This window comes from Prunus persica, chromosome G3 (genome assembly GCF_000346465.2).
Source record: "Prunus persica cultivar Lovell chromosome G3, Prunus_persica_NCBIv2, whole genome shotgun sequence".
Classification (NCBI taxonomy): Eukaryota; Viridiplantae; Streptophyta; class Magnoliopsida; order Rosales; family Rosaceae; genus Prunus; species Prunus persica.
The window spans coordinates 19,525,397-19,542,372 of record NC_034011.1 but is presented as its reverse complement, the minus strand read 5'-3'; the positions used below and the strand labels follow the sequence as shown (position 1 = coordinate 19,542,372).

The 16,976-nt window shown below is 37.5% G+C and overlaps 2 protein-coding genes across 3 annotated transcripts; both read left to right on the top strand.

The window, feature by feature from the left end:
* Nucleotides 875-10,234, top strand: LOC18783191 (DExH-box ATP-dependent RNA helicase DExH6). Its single transcript, XM_007217027.2, has 14 exons — nucleotides 875-1,253; nucleotides 1,479-1,569; nucleotides 1,740-2,052; nucleotides 2,168-2,242; nucleotides 2,500-2,544; nucleotides 3,193-3,283; nucleotides 3,397-3,455; nucleotides 3,999-4,160; nucleotides 4,395-4,447; nucleotides 4,776-4,809; nucleotides 4,930-5,019; nucleotides 5,136-6,137; nucleotides 6,858-7,961; nucleotides 8,092-10,234. Exons 1-14 carry the CDS (start codon nucleotides 1,145-1,147, stop codon nucleotides 8,710-8,712), a joined length of 3,849 nt encoding a protein of 1,282 aa, XP_007217089.1. The 5' UTR covers nucleotides 875-1,144; the 3' UTR covers nucleotides 8,713-10,234.
* On the top strand, nucleotides 11,668-16,664 carry LOC18782481 (BTB/POZ domain and ankyrin repeat-containing protein NPR2). Of its 2 annotated transcripts, XM_020559162.1 has the most exons (5): nucleotides 11,696-11,969; nucleotides 12,065-12,981; nucleotides 14,247-15,000; nucleotides 15,405-15,602; nucleotides 16,074-16,434. In XM_020559162.1, the coding sequence occupies exons 2-5, from the start codon at nucleotides 12,430-12,432 to the stop codon at nucleotides 16,340-16,342; spliced, it is 1,773 nt and encodes a 590-aa protein (XP_020414751.1). In that variant the 5' UTR covers nucleotides 11,696-11,969; nucleotides 12,065-12,429; the 3' UTR covers nucleotides 16,343-16,434. The 2 variants fall into 2 exon arrangements, with proteins under 2 accessions (XP_007214958.1, XP_020414751.1); XM_007214896.2 differs by having other exon boundaries at nucleotides 11,668-12,981; nucleotides 16,074-16,664.

Genomic DNA, 16,976 nt, shown 5'->3' with positions numbered 1-16,976 from the left:
TTTTGCCTACCACAACATTTGCTGGCTTGGTTGGCAGTTCACATTTGGGCCAATGTTGGCTCACTTCCTGTAAGTTGGGCTGGGCTTAGTTTAATATCTACACCTATTTTTTCTTTTCTTCATGAGACTACTGATCTGCAAGTCAAAGCTCGTTAGCATGTAGATATATAATATACTAGCTTCTCTGCACGCGCTTCCGCGCATGCGAGAGGTTTTTTTTAAAAAAAATTTAAATTTATTTTAGAATTAAAAAAGATCATGGATATTTGTGTTCCATAAAAATAGGACCCATTATCTGAATTTTCTTTTAATTTTAATTTTTTTAATATGAAAAAGTGTGAATTTATCATATTATCCTCATTTAATTAATAATTTGAATTCTTAATGTTTGCATTAACAAAGGGCATTTTCTGGTATTTTGAATGTTTCACCATTCTCTGCCTTTTGCTTTATATATATAGATAGATAAACTAGGGTTTTCATATCATATATATATTTTTAATTGTTTTGTTTTAATTGAGTCTGCACACATTTGTGAATTCCATTGAGATCACATTTTAATAGAAGTGGAACATACTTAATAAGGAGTTTTATCTCTGATGAAATGTCATTTGAAATATTATAGACATCAACTGATGGGATAGGGTTTTACTTGTTTTTATTCTGAGAATATTGTAGACTTTATTTATTGAGAAATTTTATTTATCTTAATTTTGTTAAAATATGGCCAAATTCAAATCATGCTCGTTAATTATTATTTTTTTTTAAAAATAATAAAGGAACAAAAAATTAAAGAAAATAACAAATTGGAAGTGTAAATATGATGGAGGGTTTAACTTAGCGGCGCGGGCACCGCTTTACATATGCCAAGCATAAAAAAGCATATGCGGAGGAAGGGCAAAGGGCAAGGGTAATTTACGAAACACATAGCAGAACTGAAAACTCCATTTTCATAGCAGACGCCGACTATTCAGGGCAGAGGAGAGCGAGACCCAAATCTTCGACAACTCCACTGAATCTCGTCTTCTTCTTCTTCTTCTTCAAAGCTTTACATTCCTCTGGGCGCCAACGGCTGCTTCAGATTCGGAATTTAACGAACAGACAAAAGGGAAGAGGACCAGAGCCAAAGGAAGAAGCAATAGACATGGCGAAGAAGAACAGAGGCGGCCAACAACAAAACAGTAAAGTTCCAGAAAGCATGAGGAACCGAATAGCTCAATTACTCTCCCGCTTCAATTCCGCTGATGACGAAGGTGAAGTGTTTGAATAAAGTCATGGCTTAAAACTGGGTGCTAATGAAATTTAATACTTTAATGCGATCTGAATCCATGTTTGCTTCCTTTTTATTTTGTCGGGAGGAGCGTTTCAGGAACTTACTTGGTATTTGGTGCGAATTTAAAAGGACCAAGTATTTGATTTTGTTTAATTTTTCACATTGTATGAATGGTTTTTTTAACATTATCGGAATCTGCCTGCAGTTTACACATTTGAGGCCGGTCTCTCGAACCATGACCGTGCTGAAGTGCATCAACAATGCAGGAAAATGGGTATGAAATCCAAGAGTAAAGGGTGAGTGCTGGTAGTTATGTCTTGTTGATAATGACCAAAATGTTGTATATTTTAATTTAAGAGAAGCTTACATGCTTCCATATTTTTGGGCACCAAAACAAAAGAGGAAAATTTCAGCTTTCTTATCTGCACAGGTTTTTTTAAACTGATGATAAACCTGAACTCTGTAGGAGTGGGAAAAAACGTGTTGTGTCTGTTTATAAACCTAAAAAGAAGGCTGCAGCCGTTGATGGTATTCCAAAGCTCACTCATCTGACATTTTCCGAAGGCACAAAAGAAGTATTGAGGGACTTGTTCATGTGTTACCCACCCGGTGATGAAGTGGAGGGCAGAGAAATGTATGGGACAAATAGTAATGAGAATGTGAAAGCCAAGCGGAAGAAAGATAGTATGTTTTGCAAGCCTTTGATGACCAAGGCAGAAATTGCAAAGAAAGTGCAATCACTTGCTTCTAGAATAAAGAATTCCGATAAATTGAGAAAGGTTCTTCTGATTTAACAGATGATGCACCTCTATTATCATCTACATCATTTTAAGTCATAGTTTTTGCATAATAATAGGCTCAGCATGACAGGTTTCTGTGAATTTATGCGTGCAGATCACCAAAGAGAAGTCTAAGCTTCCAATTACATCCTACAGGGATGTCATTACATCAGCAGTTGAATCTCATCAGGTTAATTTGAACATTCACATGATTGGTGTTTGAAATTATTAGCTAGTTGTTCACGCGGCAGATCACATTATGCGTGATATTATTTTTGAAATTTCCTAGTATCAATTAGATATGCGATGTGTCCTTATCTCAACATAGTGGGGTCTGTTACTCGTTACTAGAAACTCTGTTTTGCTACTTCATTGAACCTTTGTTTGAATTGAATGGATTCCTTCTCAACTTCGGGGACTTATTGTTAATCTCCTATTTGAAAGCAGGTAATTCTTATATCTGGTGAGACTGGGTGCGGAAAGACCACACAGGTTATGATTTCTTTGCTTTGTCTTCTTTATGGTATATTTATAATAAGTTGTCTGGTTCTGTTTCAAAAGAAGTCCATTTAATTTATTTTGTTCTTTATATGGCAACATCTTTTTTTCCTTTCCTTGGTCTTGATAGTGACATAAGTTGCATGGATATCATTGTCTATACTGTTAACATATTCTGGTTGATTTTACCATTTAAAAACCTGCCTGCATAGGAAATTTGGTACCTTTACTTGCAAGCTTCTATACGGAGCCCTGTGGATGTCACTTTTTGGATTTTTAAAAATTACAAAAGAAGGGAGAGCATGGAGTATCAAGACTTGAACTGATCTTGCATATTTGTGGACATGCATGTTCAAGAGTGCAATATCATTGTTATAATTGAGAGTTATGAATCTTGATTAGTTTTTTATACTCATTAGATTATTTGTTTTTTATGACAAGCTTCATTAGTCCGCTTGTGTTCATCAGTCATTTCAGGATGTATATGACATGCTTTTAACATTTCTTGATGTTTTCTTTGCACTGTGGACTAGTTTTTCCTGCTTAATGTAGCATAGCATTAATCTTTTAAAACTAGACTTAATATTATTACTTTCTGTAACTATGTTTGATAATGTTCTCTTTTTGAAAAATATGATTCAGGTCCCACAGTTTATTTTGGACCATATGTGGGGTAAGGGGGAGGCATGTAAAATAGTGTGCACTCAACCTCGACGTATCTCAGCTGCATCAGGTTGACACTCTTCTTTCTGCATACAAAACTTTTAGGCCCCCTTTATTTATTTGATTTTTTCTTTACTCATTGTAAACTTCAAATTATTAAATCCTTGGTATTTTTGTGTCCAGTTGCCGAGAGAATCTCTAAGGAAAGAGGAGAAAATGTTGGAGAGGATATTGGATACAAGGTAATGTTGCTCATGAGTTGTCTTGATGTATAGTTTATATTTTATCATATCAATGACCATTCTGTCATACACTGTTGTTAGAAGCAGTGTTATAGGTAACTTCTTTGTATTTAATATAGGTCTATGTACCAGACATGACTGTCGTTAGGGGCGAAGAAGCTCCTGTTTTGCAATTCAATAATTAGTAGTCTGGGAAATTTGAACTAATCAATCTTTGTAACCGGAAAAAAGACAGAATATTGTTCATTTTACAACTCATGTGCAGAAATTGTTGTGGTTATTTTTGTTGGATGCTTTTAGTTGGTCTAATTTTCAATATGAAATATGGTATATTGGTCACAGCTAAGTTGGTTACATCATTTTCAGTTATACATAAGTATATTCTCAGGGTTTGCTAGATCAAACCAGAAAAGTTAATTTGCTTGTGATTATACATTTACAGAAGGCGTGCGTAGTCTCAATAGGATTCCAAGTCCTATGTATCTTGTCAATATTATTGTAACTTGTGAGAAACTAACTTATATATTCTTTTGGCGATGCTAGATACGGTTGGAAAGTCAAGGTGGCAGGCACTCATCAATTGTGCTCTGCACAAATGGGATTCTGTTGAGGTTGTTAGTGTCCAGAGGCGCTGGTAGATCAAAAGCAGGTGACTCAAACAAAGAAACCAAGCAAGATGTCAATGACATAACTCACATTATTGTGGTACTTGTACTTTCTTCATTGGGATTCTTCAATTTCTTTCTGGAATCTGTATTAGGATTAGATTATACGGCTGGAGGGTTTATATGTGCATTCATTTGTGGAAGTCCTTATCTTGTAGGCATATGTTTTGGAGCTTTTTTTTCTTGAGACCAGTTTAAACATATGCTCTCGTTTATGCTTCCTTCTTTCTGTTGTCATGGATTACAATTGCAATGAATGCTTTTCCCTCTGTAGGATGAAATTCATGAAAGGGATCACCACTCAGATTTTATGCTGGCAATTATAAGGTATATACTACACATTGATTTATCGTCATTAAGTTGTTTGCTTGTGTTAATAAACCCGGATGTGTATATAATTTTGGTTTGATTAGGAGCTCAAATTAGAGTAACTTAAATTTGGGGAATGCCAAATATGAAGAGTAATCAATACTAGTTTGAGTGAAATGTTACTGTGTATTGATGTGGATAATAGTTTGAGCAGAATTGTTGCTGTGTATTATAGTTTATTGGTGATGCAAATGAAAGGTCAGAATGCATGTTCATCAATCATGAATTTTCGAGTCTGATTTTGGTTTGTTCACGGAATTTTTTTTTGTGTGTGATTAATGTGCAGAGACATGCTTTCTTCACACCCTCATCTACATCTGGTTAGTTCAAACATGTCTTCTATTTCTGTCATTCTTACGATATTAGTATATTACCCTTTTTTTTTCTGGAGCTTATATTAATTGATGATCTGCGTCTGTTTATGATACTTATTGTAACAGATACTGATGAGTGCAACTGTTGATGCTGAACGGTTTTCACATTATTTTGGTGGATGCCCAATTATCCGTGTCCCTGGGTTCACTTATCCTGTAAAAACTCTTCCTCAGATAGTGACTTGTCAATTTGTCTAAAGAAAGATGGTGATTTGTTAGTTGTTTATATTATGCTGCTTTTGTTTTAATGCCGTGGTATTATCCTTTATCAGGTCAAAACTTTCTATTTGGAGGATGTACTTTCTATCCTGAAATCCGTAGAAAATAATCACCTTAATACTGCAGTAGGTTTACAGAATGAAGATCCTGACTTAACACAGGAATTGAAGCTTTTTCTAGATGAAGCTATTAATCTGGCTTGGTCTAATGATGAGTTTGATCCCCTTCTAGAGTTTACTTCTTCTGAAAGAACTCGCAAAGTCTTTAATTACCAGCATTCTTTAACTGGACTTACGCCGTTAATGGTGTTTGCTGGAAAGGGTAGAACAGGAGATGTTTGCATGCTGCTATCTTTTGGTGCGGACTGCCAATTACAGGCCAATGATGGAGCAACTGCATTGGAGTTGGCTGAACGGGAAGAGCAGCGAGAAACTGCTGAGATATTGAAAGAGCATATTGAAAATGCTCTTTCTAACTCTATGAAAGAACAACTGTTAATTGATAGATATCTCCAATATTTTAATCCTGAAAATGTTGATTTTGTTCTTATTGAGCAATTATTAAGGAAAATTTGTAGTGATTCAAAAGATGGAGCCATCCTTGTGTTCCTTCCAGGGTGGGATGATATAAAAAAAACCCAGGAGAGATTACTCACGAACCCGTATTTCAGAAATACTTCTAAGGTTTTGATAATATCTCTACATTCGATGGTTCCATCTGCTGACCAAAACATGGTCTTCAAACGCCCCCCTCCTGGTTGCCGTAAAATTGTTCTTTCAACTAATATGGCTGAAACTGCCATCACCATTGATGATGTCGTTTATGTTATTGATAGTGGCCGGATGAAAGAAAAAAATTATGATCCTTACAAAAATGTATCAAGTCTTCAATCTTCCTGGGTGTCAAAAGCGAGTGCCAAGCAACGACGGGGCCGTGCTGGTCGTTGTCAGCCTGGAATCTGTTATCATCTTTATTCTAAAGTTCGAGCAGCTTCATTGCCAGATTTTCAGGTGCCTGAGATTAGGAGAATGCCAATTGAAGGGCTTTGCCTGCAGGTATACCTTTCTCCACATTTCTTAAACCTCTTTGAATCATGACAGAGACTGCATTGCTGTATATCTATCGCATTGTTTATCCGTTCTCAGTTACTGGGGTCATATGTTCATCTATCTGTTATTGTCTGTGGAAACTTTGTTTGAGACAAAGAACTTGCCCCAAGAAACAAATTATTGCATTGTTGTCCTGTTAATCTGTTAAAGTTTCCAATAGTCATGACTCCCTTTCTCCTCCTCCTCTCCCTTCCCCGAAAATAGCCCACCTTCCACAGAAAAAATGTAACATTATTTGGGCATATACTATTTTCTGCGAACTAAAGAAATTAGCGAAATGACGCGTTGTTGTGTGATCATAAATAAGCAATGATAAAAGATAACATTGGCATGTTGACATGTCACAGGTCGGTGGGACGTATTGCAATTGTTTAGTTATGGCTACTGTCATTTTGTTTTGTTTTCATCCTGCGTTCATAATGTTGTTGGAAATACGCACACGCAGAAGTTGCCTATAGGGACGTGTATTCTTATTCCAAAATGAACTGCATTATACCTGGTACTAATATTCGGACCAATAAGAGAAGAGGTGTTGTTTCCATTAGATGAGTTTTTGTGATATAATGAGTGTTTTTGGATACTTTGTGATCTACTAGTGTGTTTTTGGAGTATAATGAGTTTTTGTGATCTATTAAAGCTTTTCAAGATTTTATTTCTGATTGACAGGTGAAGTTACTTGATCCAGATTGCAATATAGAAGATTTCTTGATTAAGACATTGGATCCTCCACTTTCCGAGACCATACGCAATGCAGTTGCTGTTCTTCAAGATATTGGGGCTTTGTCACTTGATGAGAAACTTACAGTACTTGGGGAGAAGCTAGGTTCTCTACCTGTTCATCCATTGACGAGCAAGATGCTTTTCTTTTCTATACTGATGAACTGTCTTGACCCAGCTTTGACTCTGGCATGTGCTACTGACTTCAAGGATCCATTTTCCCTGCCTATGTTACCTGATGATAAGAAGAGAGCCGCTGCTGCTAAATATGAACTTGCTTCATTGTATGGTGGGCATAGTGATCAGCTAGCAGTCATAGCAGCATTTGACATATGGAAGACTGCTAAACAACGAGGTCAAGAGAAACTGTTCTGTTCTCAATACTTTGTGTCTTCAAGTACGATGCATATGCTATCTCGTATGCGCAAGCAGCTCCAGACAGAGCTAATTCGGCATGGTTTTATCCCTGAGGATGTATCAAGATGTAGCTTGAATGCACGTAACCCAGGAATACTCCGTGCTGTTCTCGTGGCCGGTTTATATCCAATGGTGGGGAGATTGCTTCCTGTTCGCAAGAAGATGAAACGATCTGTTGTAGAAACTCCTAATGGGGTTAAAGTTTGTTTAAACAACCACTCTATGAATTATAAGTTAGGTTTCAAGGTTACCAGTGATGATCGTCCATTGATTATGTTTGATGAGATAACCCGTGGGGATTCGGGTGTGATGAACATACGGAACTGTACTGTTATCGGGCCACTTCCGTTACTATTGCTTTCGACAGAAATTTCTGTTGCTCCATCAAACAATGATGATGATGATGGTTACATTGATGAGGGGAGTGATATGGATGACAATGAGGATGAAAGTGATGAAGATGCAATGGAGATAGATGGTAAGTCAGGTGGACAACACAAGGAGAAAATTATGTCATCTCCTGATAATTCAGTCACAGTTATAGTGGATCGGTGGCTTCAATTTGGGTCAAAAGCTCTGGACGTTGCTCAGATCTACTGCTTGAGAGAACGTTTATCTGCAGCAATCTTATTCAAAGTACTTTCTTTGTTCGTACTTCTACAGCTGTTTTTGCATTGATATTTGCATTACAACACAATAGTTCATTTATGTCCTGAAACCCTGTAGATTACCATTTTATCTGAGTTTATGTTTTACCATTTTGTAGGTTACACATCCAAGGAAAGTTTTGCCTCCTGGTCTTGGGGCCTCAGTTTATGCTATAGCCTGTGCTCTATCGTATGATGGTCTATCTGGGATCTCATTTCCAAAGGAATCCGAGGAGTCTCCGACTTCGGTGGAAAATGAAACTGTGACTGACGACTCTGTTTTGCCCCTTCAAGATTGCTACTTACACAAATCGATTATGTGCGATATTTTAAGGGATGATGCACATGGAAGCAATGACACAAATGAAATGCACTGTTACTTCCTCAGATCATGTACTCCTGCCGTCAATGGAGCAGCCAAGTCGAGTGACCCGTTAAGTCACAGTATCCTGAACGCACACCAGAAGCCTCTATCACAAGGCACGAGTATACCTGCTGCTAATGGAGCAGTACGGTTTTATGTGATTGGAAATGGGGCAGCAAAGTTGAGTGACCCATCAAGTCACAGTGTTCAACCACCGCTTGATTCTGCTCCCATCACCGCTCACCAGAAGCCTCCATCACAAGGTCCAGATTTAGTTGGCAACGGTGCAAGCACTGATGCATCAGATGGTCCAAGGGGAGAGTCGCCAGTGAAGAGGAAGAAGCGTAGGAATAAGGGTAGAGAACAATCATCTTGAATGGGATCTAACTGTATGTTGTAGGATGTTAGATTGGGGTAAGCTGGTCGTGTCAAGTTTTCTAGGATGAAGGAATATATATGTCTTCAACACAATGATCTTTTCAATTTCCCAGACTGTAATCCTCCTATGAATGCCAGCGAAGTCGCGTGAATGAAGAAGACACAAGAGGATTGCATCTGAAATTCATCCTAGCTTTTGATTTTGCTGTCACAAGACCAAGCAAAGCTGAAACCATCCTTGGTTTCGGAAACAATTCTGGTAAGCTCATATCAGTAACAAGCCAAAAGTGAAGATCTAGGTGTACGTTTTTATATCAGATCAGATGTGTTGATTCATTAGTAATCTCTTCCATTGCTCTTTTAATATTTCATGAAACTATTGTGACAAGATACAAGATGGAACTTTGCATAATCTTTCGGCCCTCATGCATTGACTTCACCAATATACAAGGACTGAACACAAGAAGCGCTTTGGGTATCTAAAATTTGGTTCTTCTTATCTTCCTCTTTCAACTTTCCTATTAGATTAAGCCACTTGTCATTGATCGAATCATCAAAACACAATCATATCCACTGCAGCAAAACAACAAAATGAAACTGCAACTGCATTATTAACCTTATCACTAAGCATGTGAAAAAGATAAGGGAGGGAAAAAACAAAAACAAAAAACAAAAACAAAATTAGGCTAACCTTAATTACTAAGCCTTGTCCCGTTAGGTAGGCCCCACCATACAAAATAAAAACCAACCCCCCAAATACTCAAATTTACATCTCTTGTCTGCGACTGAAAGATATGGCCAGAGAAGAAGAAGAAGATAAAGGTAGAGTTCAAATGTTGATAGCAATGAAGGGCCATCCAGGCACAGGCAAAACCACCTTAGCCAATTCCTTAGCCTCAACTCTCAAACTCCCTCTCTTAGACAAAGACGACGTGCGCGACAAAATCCAGAGTCTCCAACCCGCATCCTCCTCCGCGTCTTCCGTACTAAACGACGCGTCGTACCGCGTCATCTGGCAGATCGCTGCCACCCAGCTACGCCTGGGCCTCAGCGTCATCGTGGACTCGCCCCTCTCCCGTAGGGCCCACTTCGAGTACCTGGCCCAGTTGGCATCGTCCAGTGGGGCCCGCCTCTTGATTGTGGAGTGTAGGCCCAAGGACGAGGCCGAGTGGCGCCGAAGGCTCGAGCGCCGCGCTGAGGCTGGTGGAGGGCCGGGCTGGCACAAGCCGTCCACGTGGCGGGATATGCAGAGGCTATTGGACGGGTACGGTGGGTGCACGGAGTACGATGTGGCCGATGTACCCAAGATGGTGGTGGATACTACGGCGGCTCTTGAAGTCGAGGAGCTTGTCTCCAGTGTGGTCCAGTTTATCGAAATTCACAGCCACAGGGGTCCGCGAATGACATCTGTCCACCAAGGACTAAATATTATGGATTAAAATATAAAAAAACAATTTGCTTCTCAAAATATGTATAGTATTTTGTAGGCTTAAATGCTAAAATGGTCTTTCTGTTTTACCTTATTGGTCAATTTAGTCCATTTATTTTTAATTTGACTAATTTAGTTCCTGTCTAATATAATTTAATCTATTAAATTTCTATTAAAATATTAATAATATAAATATAAATATTTAAATTCAATCTATAAAATAAATAATTATGAAATAAAAATAAGATTTAAAAGCTAAAAGCAATTAAAAACCAAAGGACAACACCATTTCATCTCAACCGCAACACCCTTTTTCCCCAGCAACAATTCACCCACACGCAAAAATCCCAACTCCCCAAGCCACAGCCATCCTCTCTCTCTCTCTCTCTCTCTCTCTCTCTCTCTCTCTCTCTCTCTCTCCAACTCCTGACCATCTCCCAATAGGATCTTCACCATGCAGTCATCGCCCCACTTCCCCCAACCACATTGCTGAGCAGCCCTGCGCCCATCCTTTTTTTTTTTTTTTAATCTTTTTTCTAATGCTATGTTTTAGTTCTAATGAAGTTTTGATATGTTTTTAAATTAATTCAATTTTTATAAATTAATTTCAACAAAATTTATAAGTTTTCAAAGGAAGAAAAAGAAAAACATATTTATTTAACGGCAATTTTAACAGAATGGGCCACATTGGCTAACAGTGCTAAACACAGGGACCAAATTGGCCAAATTAAGAACACATGAACTAAATTGGCCAATAAGATAAAACACATGGACTATTTTAGCATTTAAGCCTTTTCCTTTTGTCTAGTGTCACCCATTACCATCCTTAGAAAAAATAATATTCTAAACTCTTTTAATTCACAAAAAAAGAGATTCAAACTTCAGTACAAACTTTTTTTTTAGTATATATTGAATTATAACTAAGAAAAAAGTCTTTTTCTTTCTCGGTTAACAGAGACATCATTTTAACTTTTCTTGGGTTGATAACATTTTGGGTTTTTTCCTAACATCATTTTGAAATGGACGAAAGCGGTAAAAAGTAGTAAGTAACATTTCTCTTGCGAAATTACAAAATCAACAATTCTGTAATTGATGTAACATTCCAAATAATATAAAATGATTTACAAATAAACATTTTATGATTAGTTAGAAAAGACTTTTCCTTTAATTGATTTCAAACCAACGTCATATAATTTCGTTTTTCATAATAATAAAACAAATAATATTCATGGTTGTTAATATAACACGGCAGGGTAGCCGCCGAGCGGGACCAAAGCTTGATAACAAATAGGTTTTCATGCAACAAGAAGTCAAGTCAACTCACCTGTACTGTAACCCCAAGGGCCAATGGAGGGAGGCAATCCTTGTCCAACTGTCTTTCTTTCCCTACAACAACATAAATTTATTAAAATATTCTTAAATGTTTTTCATAAGTTAAATTAATCTTAATCATCACATAAATCTTTGGTGCTGACATATATTTTTTGTCATTAACAATAACATGTTTGAGTTTGCACTTTGTCCTGTTACTTGGACAGTCAACCAATTGTGCTGACCAGTAAGATTCACAAGACAAGCCACTTCATCTAACCTTTGAGAAGTGCGGCTTTTTCCTTCCCATATTCCTTTCAAGACCCTCAACTCAATCTTCTTCGAAGCTTCAAAGTCCTGTCTTGTTCAAAATGTTGTTGATTTTCAAGAGAATATCAAAGCCTGGAGCTTTTCCTGGTCAACTGTCAGGTCTTTGAGTTTCTCTTCTTGTTTAAGCTTCACCATCTGCAGCTGTTGCTTCATTTATACTCAAGCTTCTTCAAAAGGGTGTCCTTGTATGCAATCTTGATCCTTTTCTCTTTGAGCTTTTCTCAGTCTTTTGACGGTTTTAGCTCATATTTTGTTCACTATTGACTGCTCCGAGCTTTAGATTTGATGGGGCTGATGGTGGCTTATGAAGATTCAAGACGTATCTATACCAGGACATGAAGGATTTGCTACCTCACTTTTGGTGCCTAGCTTTATATAGCAAAAATTCTGTCTTTTGTGTCGGGTTTGTGGGATTTTGCTCAATGTTTCAACAAGTGGGATTTGCCTGGAATTAAGTTTTGACTTTTGGGTTGTCAGATTATTTCACTATTTTGCTTGTTTTGACCAATTTACAGTGAATTTGGAGAGATTGGGTCTGCTTAGATTTGCTTTATCCATAGAATGATGCAGTTTGTGCAGGAGAATTAGCCTGGTTTTCTGAATTGGGTGATTTCTGCTTCTTGATTCATTTATAGATTTCAAGTCATGGATAATGTGAATGAACTGTCTTCATCCTTGAGCTTTGCCTCCTCCTCTTATCTATCAAATGGGTCCAGTAGTAACCATGTATCTGCCTCAGCCAGTTCTCAACCTGTGCCAAGTATTGAAATTTATTTGAGTCTAAACAAACTCAGTGGCAGTCTTGAGAGACTTTTACTTGAACCTGAATATGACTATAATGACGCAGAGATTATAGTTGAGGGCAACACAGTAGGTGTTAACCGGTGCATATTGGCTGCACGTAGTGAGTTTTTTCAGGATCTTTTTAAGCAGGGAAATGATGATTCGATTAAGGAAGGTAAACCAAAGTATCTCATGTCTGACTTGGTTCCTAATGGCCGGGTTGGCTATGAAGCCTTCAAGGTTATCTTGAACTATTTGTACACCGGAAAGCTTCAGCCATCACCTCGAGAAGTATCCACATGTGTTGATCATCATTGTGCCCATGATGCATGTGGCCCTGCTATTAATTATGCTGTAGAGTTGATGTATGCTTCGGCCACTTTCCAGATGAAGGAGCTTGTTCAGCTTGTTCAGGTTGTTACGCTTTTATTTGTCTTAAAAGTTTATCTTCTGCAAATGAATGTGTCACTCAATAATTTGTGTTCTTAGCTTGTTAAGTTGAATAGCTTAATTAGAATAGTCTGATGATAATTCATGCAGCAATCAGTATTGCTTTATGTCAAACATATACATATATAAATATATATGTATATATAAAGAATTTTTATTGAAAACACCAAAGAGATGACATTGGTTTTATCTCTGGAAGTTGAGATGCATGTGATCTTTTGAAAATATGTTCTCTCTTTATCTACTTTACCTTTGCAATTTGTTGCACACTTTTGATACTTACAGTCTGAAACTTGCAAATTGAATTTTCTGAATTCACCTTTTGCTCCTTCAAATTGATGAAATCACTAATATGATGATGAAATAGTAAAATATATGTTTTAAGATTACCCTCTCCATGTTTTACAGAATTATACTCTGTCCAGAGTATGCCAGATTAATTTCAGATCAAAGTTGAAACCTTTGATGCAACTTTCTTTCTGACAAATGTCCAATTTCCTGCTCTGGCTTGACAGTCGCAGGCTGTTTTAGTACGCAATAGCCTGTGTGGCCTATAATTTCTTAATCACTGCTTTTTTAATTGTTAGCAAAAGCTCTGAAGCATTGCAATTACTAAGTGCGTGGGCACCAACTCTACAGCCCGTGGCCTACAATTTCTTTATCAAAACTCTATTAAGCTATGAAGCATAAGAATTACCATTTGATCTGGTTTTCCACAATTGTACTACTTTCCTTTAGTCTCAAAATTTATAGTATGAAAGGGTTCTTTTTTCTCTTGCTTTGTTGAATGTTATATCTTTTACAACAGGACCAATTGCAATTTTTCTTGCAAGGTTTATTTGGTTGCCTTGTGTAGTTTTGGTAGGATGATGATATCTAAATAATTTACCAAATGATCCTGGTTCCTTGCTAGTTTTTGCTTGTTCTCTTTGAGTTGTTTTTGAAGTCTTAGATTTGAACGCATTCGTAATCCTTCTGTTTTGGTATAACTTACTAAACCTCGGCAAGTTTTAGATTTCGACACATGCTAGTATAATCTATATCCTAGCCTAATTTACGTTTCAATCACTTATTTTGTGGGGAATCCAGTAGCCTATCTGTTCATTGTTACCTGTTGATTGGTATATTTATCCCACTAAACAGCAAGTTTGTGTTGTTTATTTTATGTTTGTCAACACTAGCCAGCTTTTAGGTGTTTGTATGCTGACAATTTCCACCAATTTATGCAGCGCCGTCTTTCAAACTTTGTTGAGAAAGCTTTTATTGAAGACGTAATCCCAATTCTTGTAGTTGCCTTCCACTGCCAACTGAGTCAGCTGCTCTCAGACTGCATCCAGAGGGTAGCAAGGTCAGATCTTGACAGTGTGGCTATAGAGAAAGAGCTTCCTCATGAAGTTTCAAATGATATTAAATCACTCTGTCTCAGATCACAGGAAAAGGATGAATCAAGTATGATGGAAATGGAACCAGTAAAGGATAAGAGAATCAGGAGAATCCACAAGGCATTAGACTCTGATGATGTTGAACTGGTTGAGCTTCTCCTGAAGGAATCTGATATTACATTAGATGATGCTTACGCTCTCCACTATGCAGTTGCATACTGTGATCCCAAAGTTGTTAAGGAGGTTCTTGGTCTAGGCTTGGCTACTATCAACCTTTGCAATGCCCGAGGATATACTGTACTTCATGTGGCAGCCAGACGTAAGCACCCAGCAGTTATGGTTCCTCTTCTGAACAGGGGAGCCTCTGCCTCAGAAACTACAGTAGATGGTCGAACTGCTGTTGCAATTTGCCGGAGGTTGACTAGACCGAAGGATTTTTATGAGAACACAGAGAAGGGACAGGAATCCAACAAAGACCGGATGTGCATCGATCTTCTAGAGAGAGAGATGCAAAGAAACTCAATGTCTGGGAACTTGTCAATCATATCAGAGGTGATGGCTGATGATTTGAACGTGAGGCTGGACTATCTTGAAAATAGAGGTGATGATTCTTAATTATATTAAATAATTCACTTAGATTACATTTATAATGTTATTGTTAATGATTTGAGTTCAGGATAATGCAGATGTACAAATTACAATGTCTTAAGTTCATTAAATTGTTTTTTTGTTTATGTTATTTTATGTCAATACTTCAATCTTTTTAGTGTTTGGGTTGGTAGAACCCCAAGAAATTTAAGAAGATGCTTAGGATGAGAAAGCTTTGCATGGATATGATATCCGGGTCTTGAAGTCCCTGGTGCCCCTGCTTATAGAAATTTGACCTATAATGTATAAAGTCAAAATTACCAGCACCTTAGCCTACCTTATTTTTAATCAAGACATTTACTTTGAGCTTTGTATTCTTATCCTTGAAATGAGTATACAGATTCCTTTATTTTGCAGTGGCATTTGCACGGTTGTTGTTTCCTGCTGAAGCGAAGCTAGCTATGGAAATGGCTGATGCTTGTACAACATCAATGCACACTGGCCTTTCAACATCAAGAGGGTCAAGTGGGAACTTACGAGAGGTTGATTTGAATGAAACACCCTCTGGACGGACCAAAAGACTCCAAGCAAGAATGCAAGCCCTCCGTAAAACAGGTATGGCCGTCTTATCTGTGACATGTATAAATCCTCTGTGACTTGCATATTTCCTTAGCGCGTGTTATCGCGCGGCGTGTTATCTCGCACGGTTTTCCATGCCTATCCTCTTTGACCATACTCTTTGTAAATCCTTCATTGTTGAACCTGTAACTTGCCTGCCATGCTTACCACAACCTTTTAATCAACCCGAAAAAATTATCTAGTGATATAACCGGGTTGAAATATGCAGCATATTACCATGGTTACCTGTACAGGAGAAAGTTACAAAATGCTTTCAATATGGAATGTCATGTAACTTCCCTAGTCCCAGGATGAAGTTACTTTTAAAGACTCAAGAGTCTTTGTAAAACCCTATTAAGTCTAAAGCTGGACTAGCATATACAACTTGAACTAGTTTAGGAAAGAGCATAACTTTTATCCTCATTATTCTCTGAGCAATCAGTAAGTTATATCATATGGTGATGGCAGTGGAAATGGGCCGGCGCTTCTTCCCCCATTGCTCAGAAGTGCTTGATAAGTTCTTGGACGATGAGATGGATATGGCTGATTTCATCCTCGAAAAGGGCACTCCAGAAGAGCAGAGAAAGAAGAAGACACGATTCTTGGAACTTAAAGATGATGTACAGAAGGCATTCTGCAAGGACATGGCTGAAAATAAGCGGTCAGTTTTGTCATCCTCCTCATCATCCTCATCGTCTCCGAAGGAGGGGGTAACTCACAAGATTAGGAAAAGGTGAGGCTAATTATATTTTGCAGGAAGCTGTGAGATTTTGATGAATTTGTAGTTGTATTTTCTCCTTCCATATATTCTTAGGAGCCTATTTTGTGGCATTCTCTTTATCAAAGATTAAGATAGTAAATTGAGTCTGTAATATATAACTTCAGGTATTTGGCTTGTATATTTGATAAAAGAGCTTACAGTTATAGTGAGAATGAAATCTGTACTCTTTGGATTTCCCTGTGTTGGTGTGATTATGTTAGCCTTTCCACCAAAAAACAGAGAATGTAATTCTAAATTTCTTTCTTTCATAATTTTAGTTCCTTGGGTTCGATTGCAAATTTTGTTTACTGCTCAAATTTCCAACAGAAGTATATGCTTCTTCATCAGATCCATCATATCAGTCTATTAAAACTCAAAAGGTTTTTCCTTGTTAAACATTCTATGAATTTTGCTTGAGCAGTAACAAAACTGTTTTACTCTTTCCCTAGCTATGACTAGGCCATGAGAATAAGGAGGATGCTAATGTTGACGTGAGTTAATGAATTTCTTAATGTTAAGGAGGATGCTAATGTTGACTTGGGTATGAATTTCTTAATCATGATCTCAAAAAATTCTTACAAGATTATGGCATCATACATCAACGCTTTTGT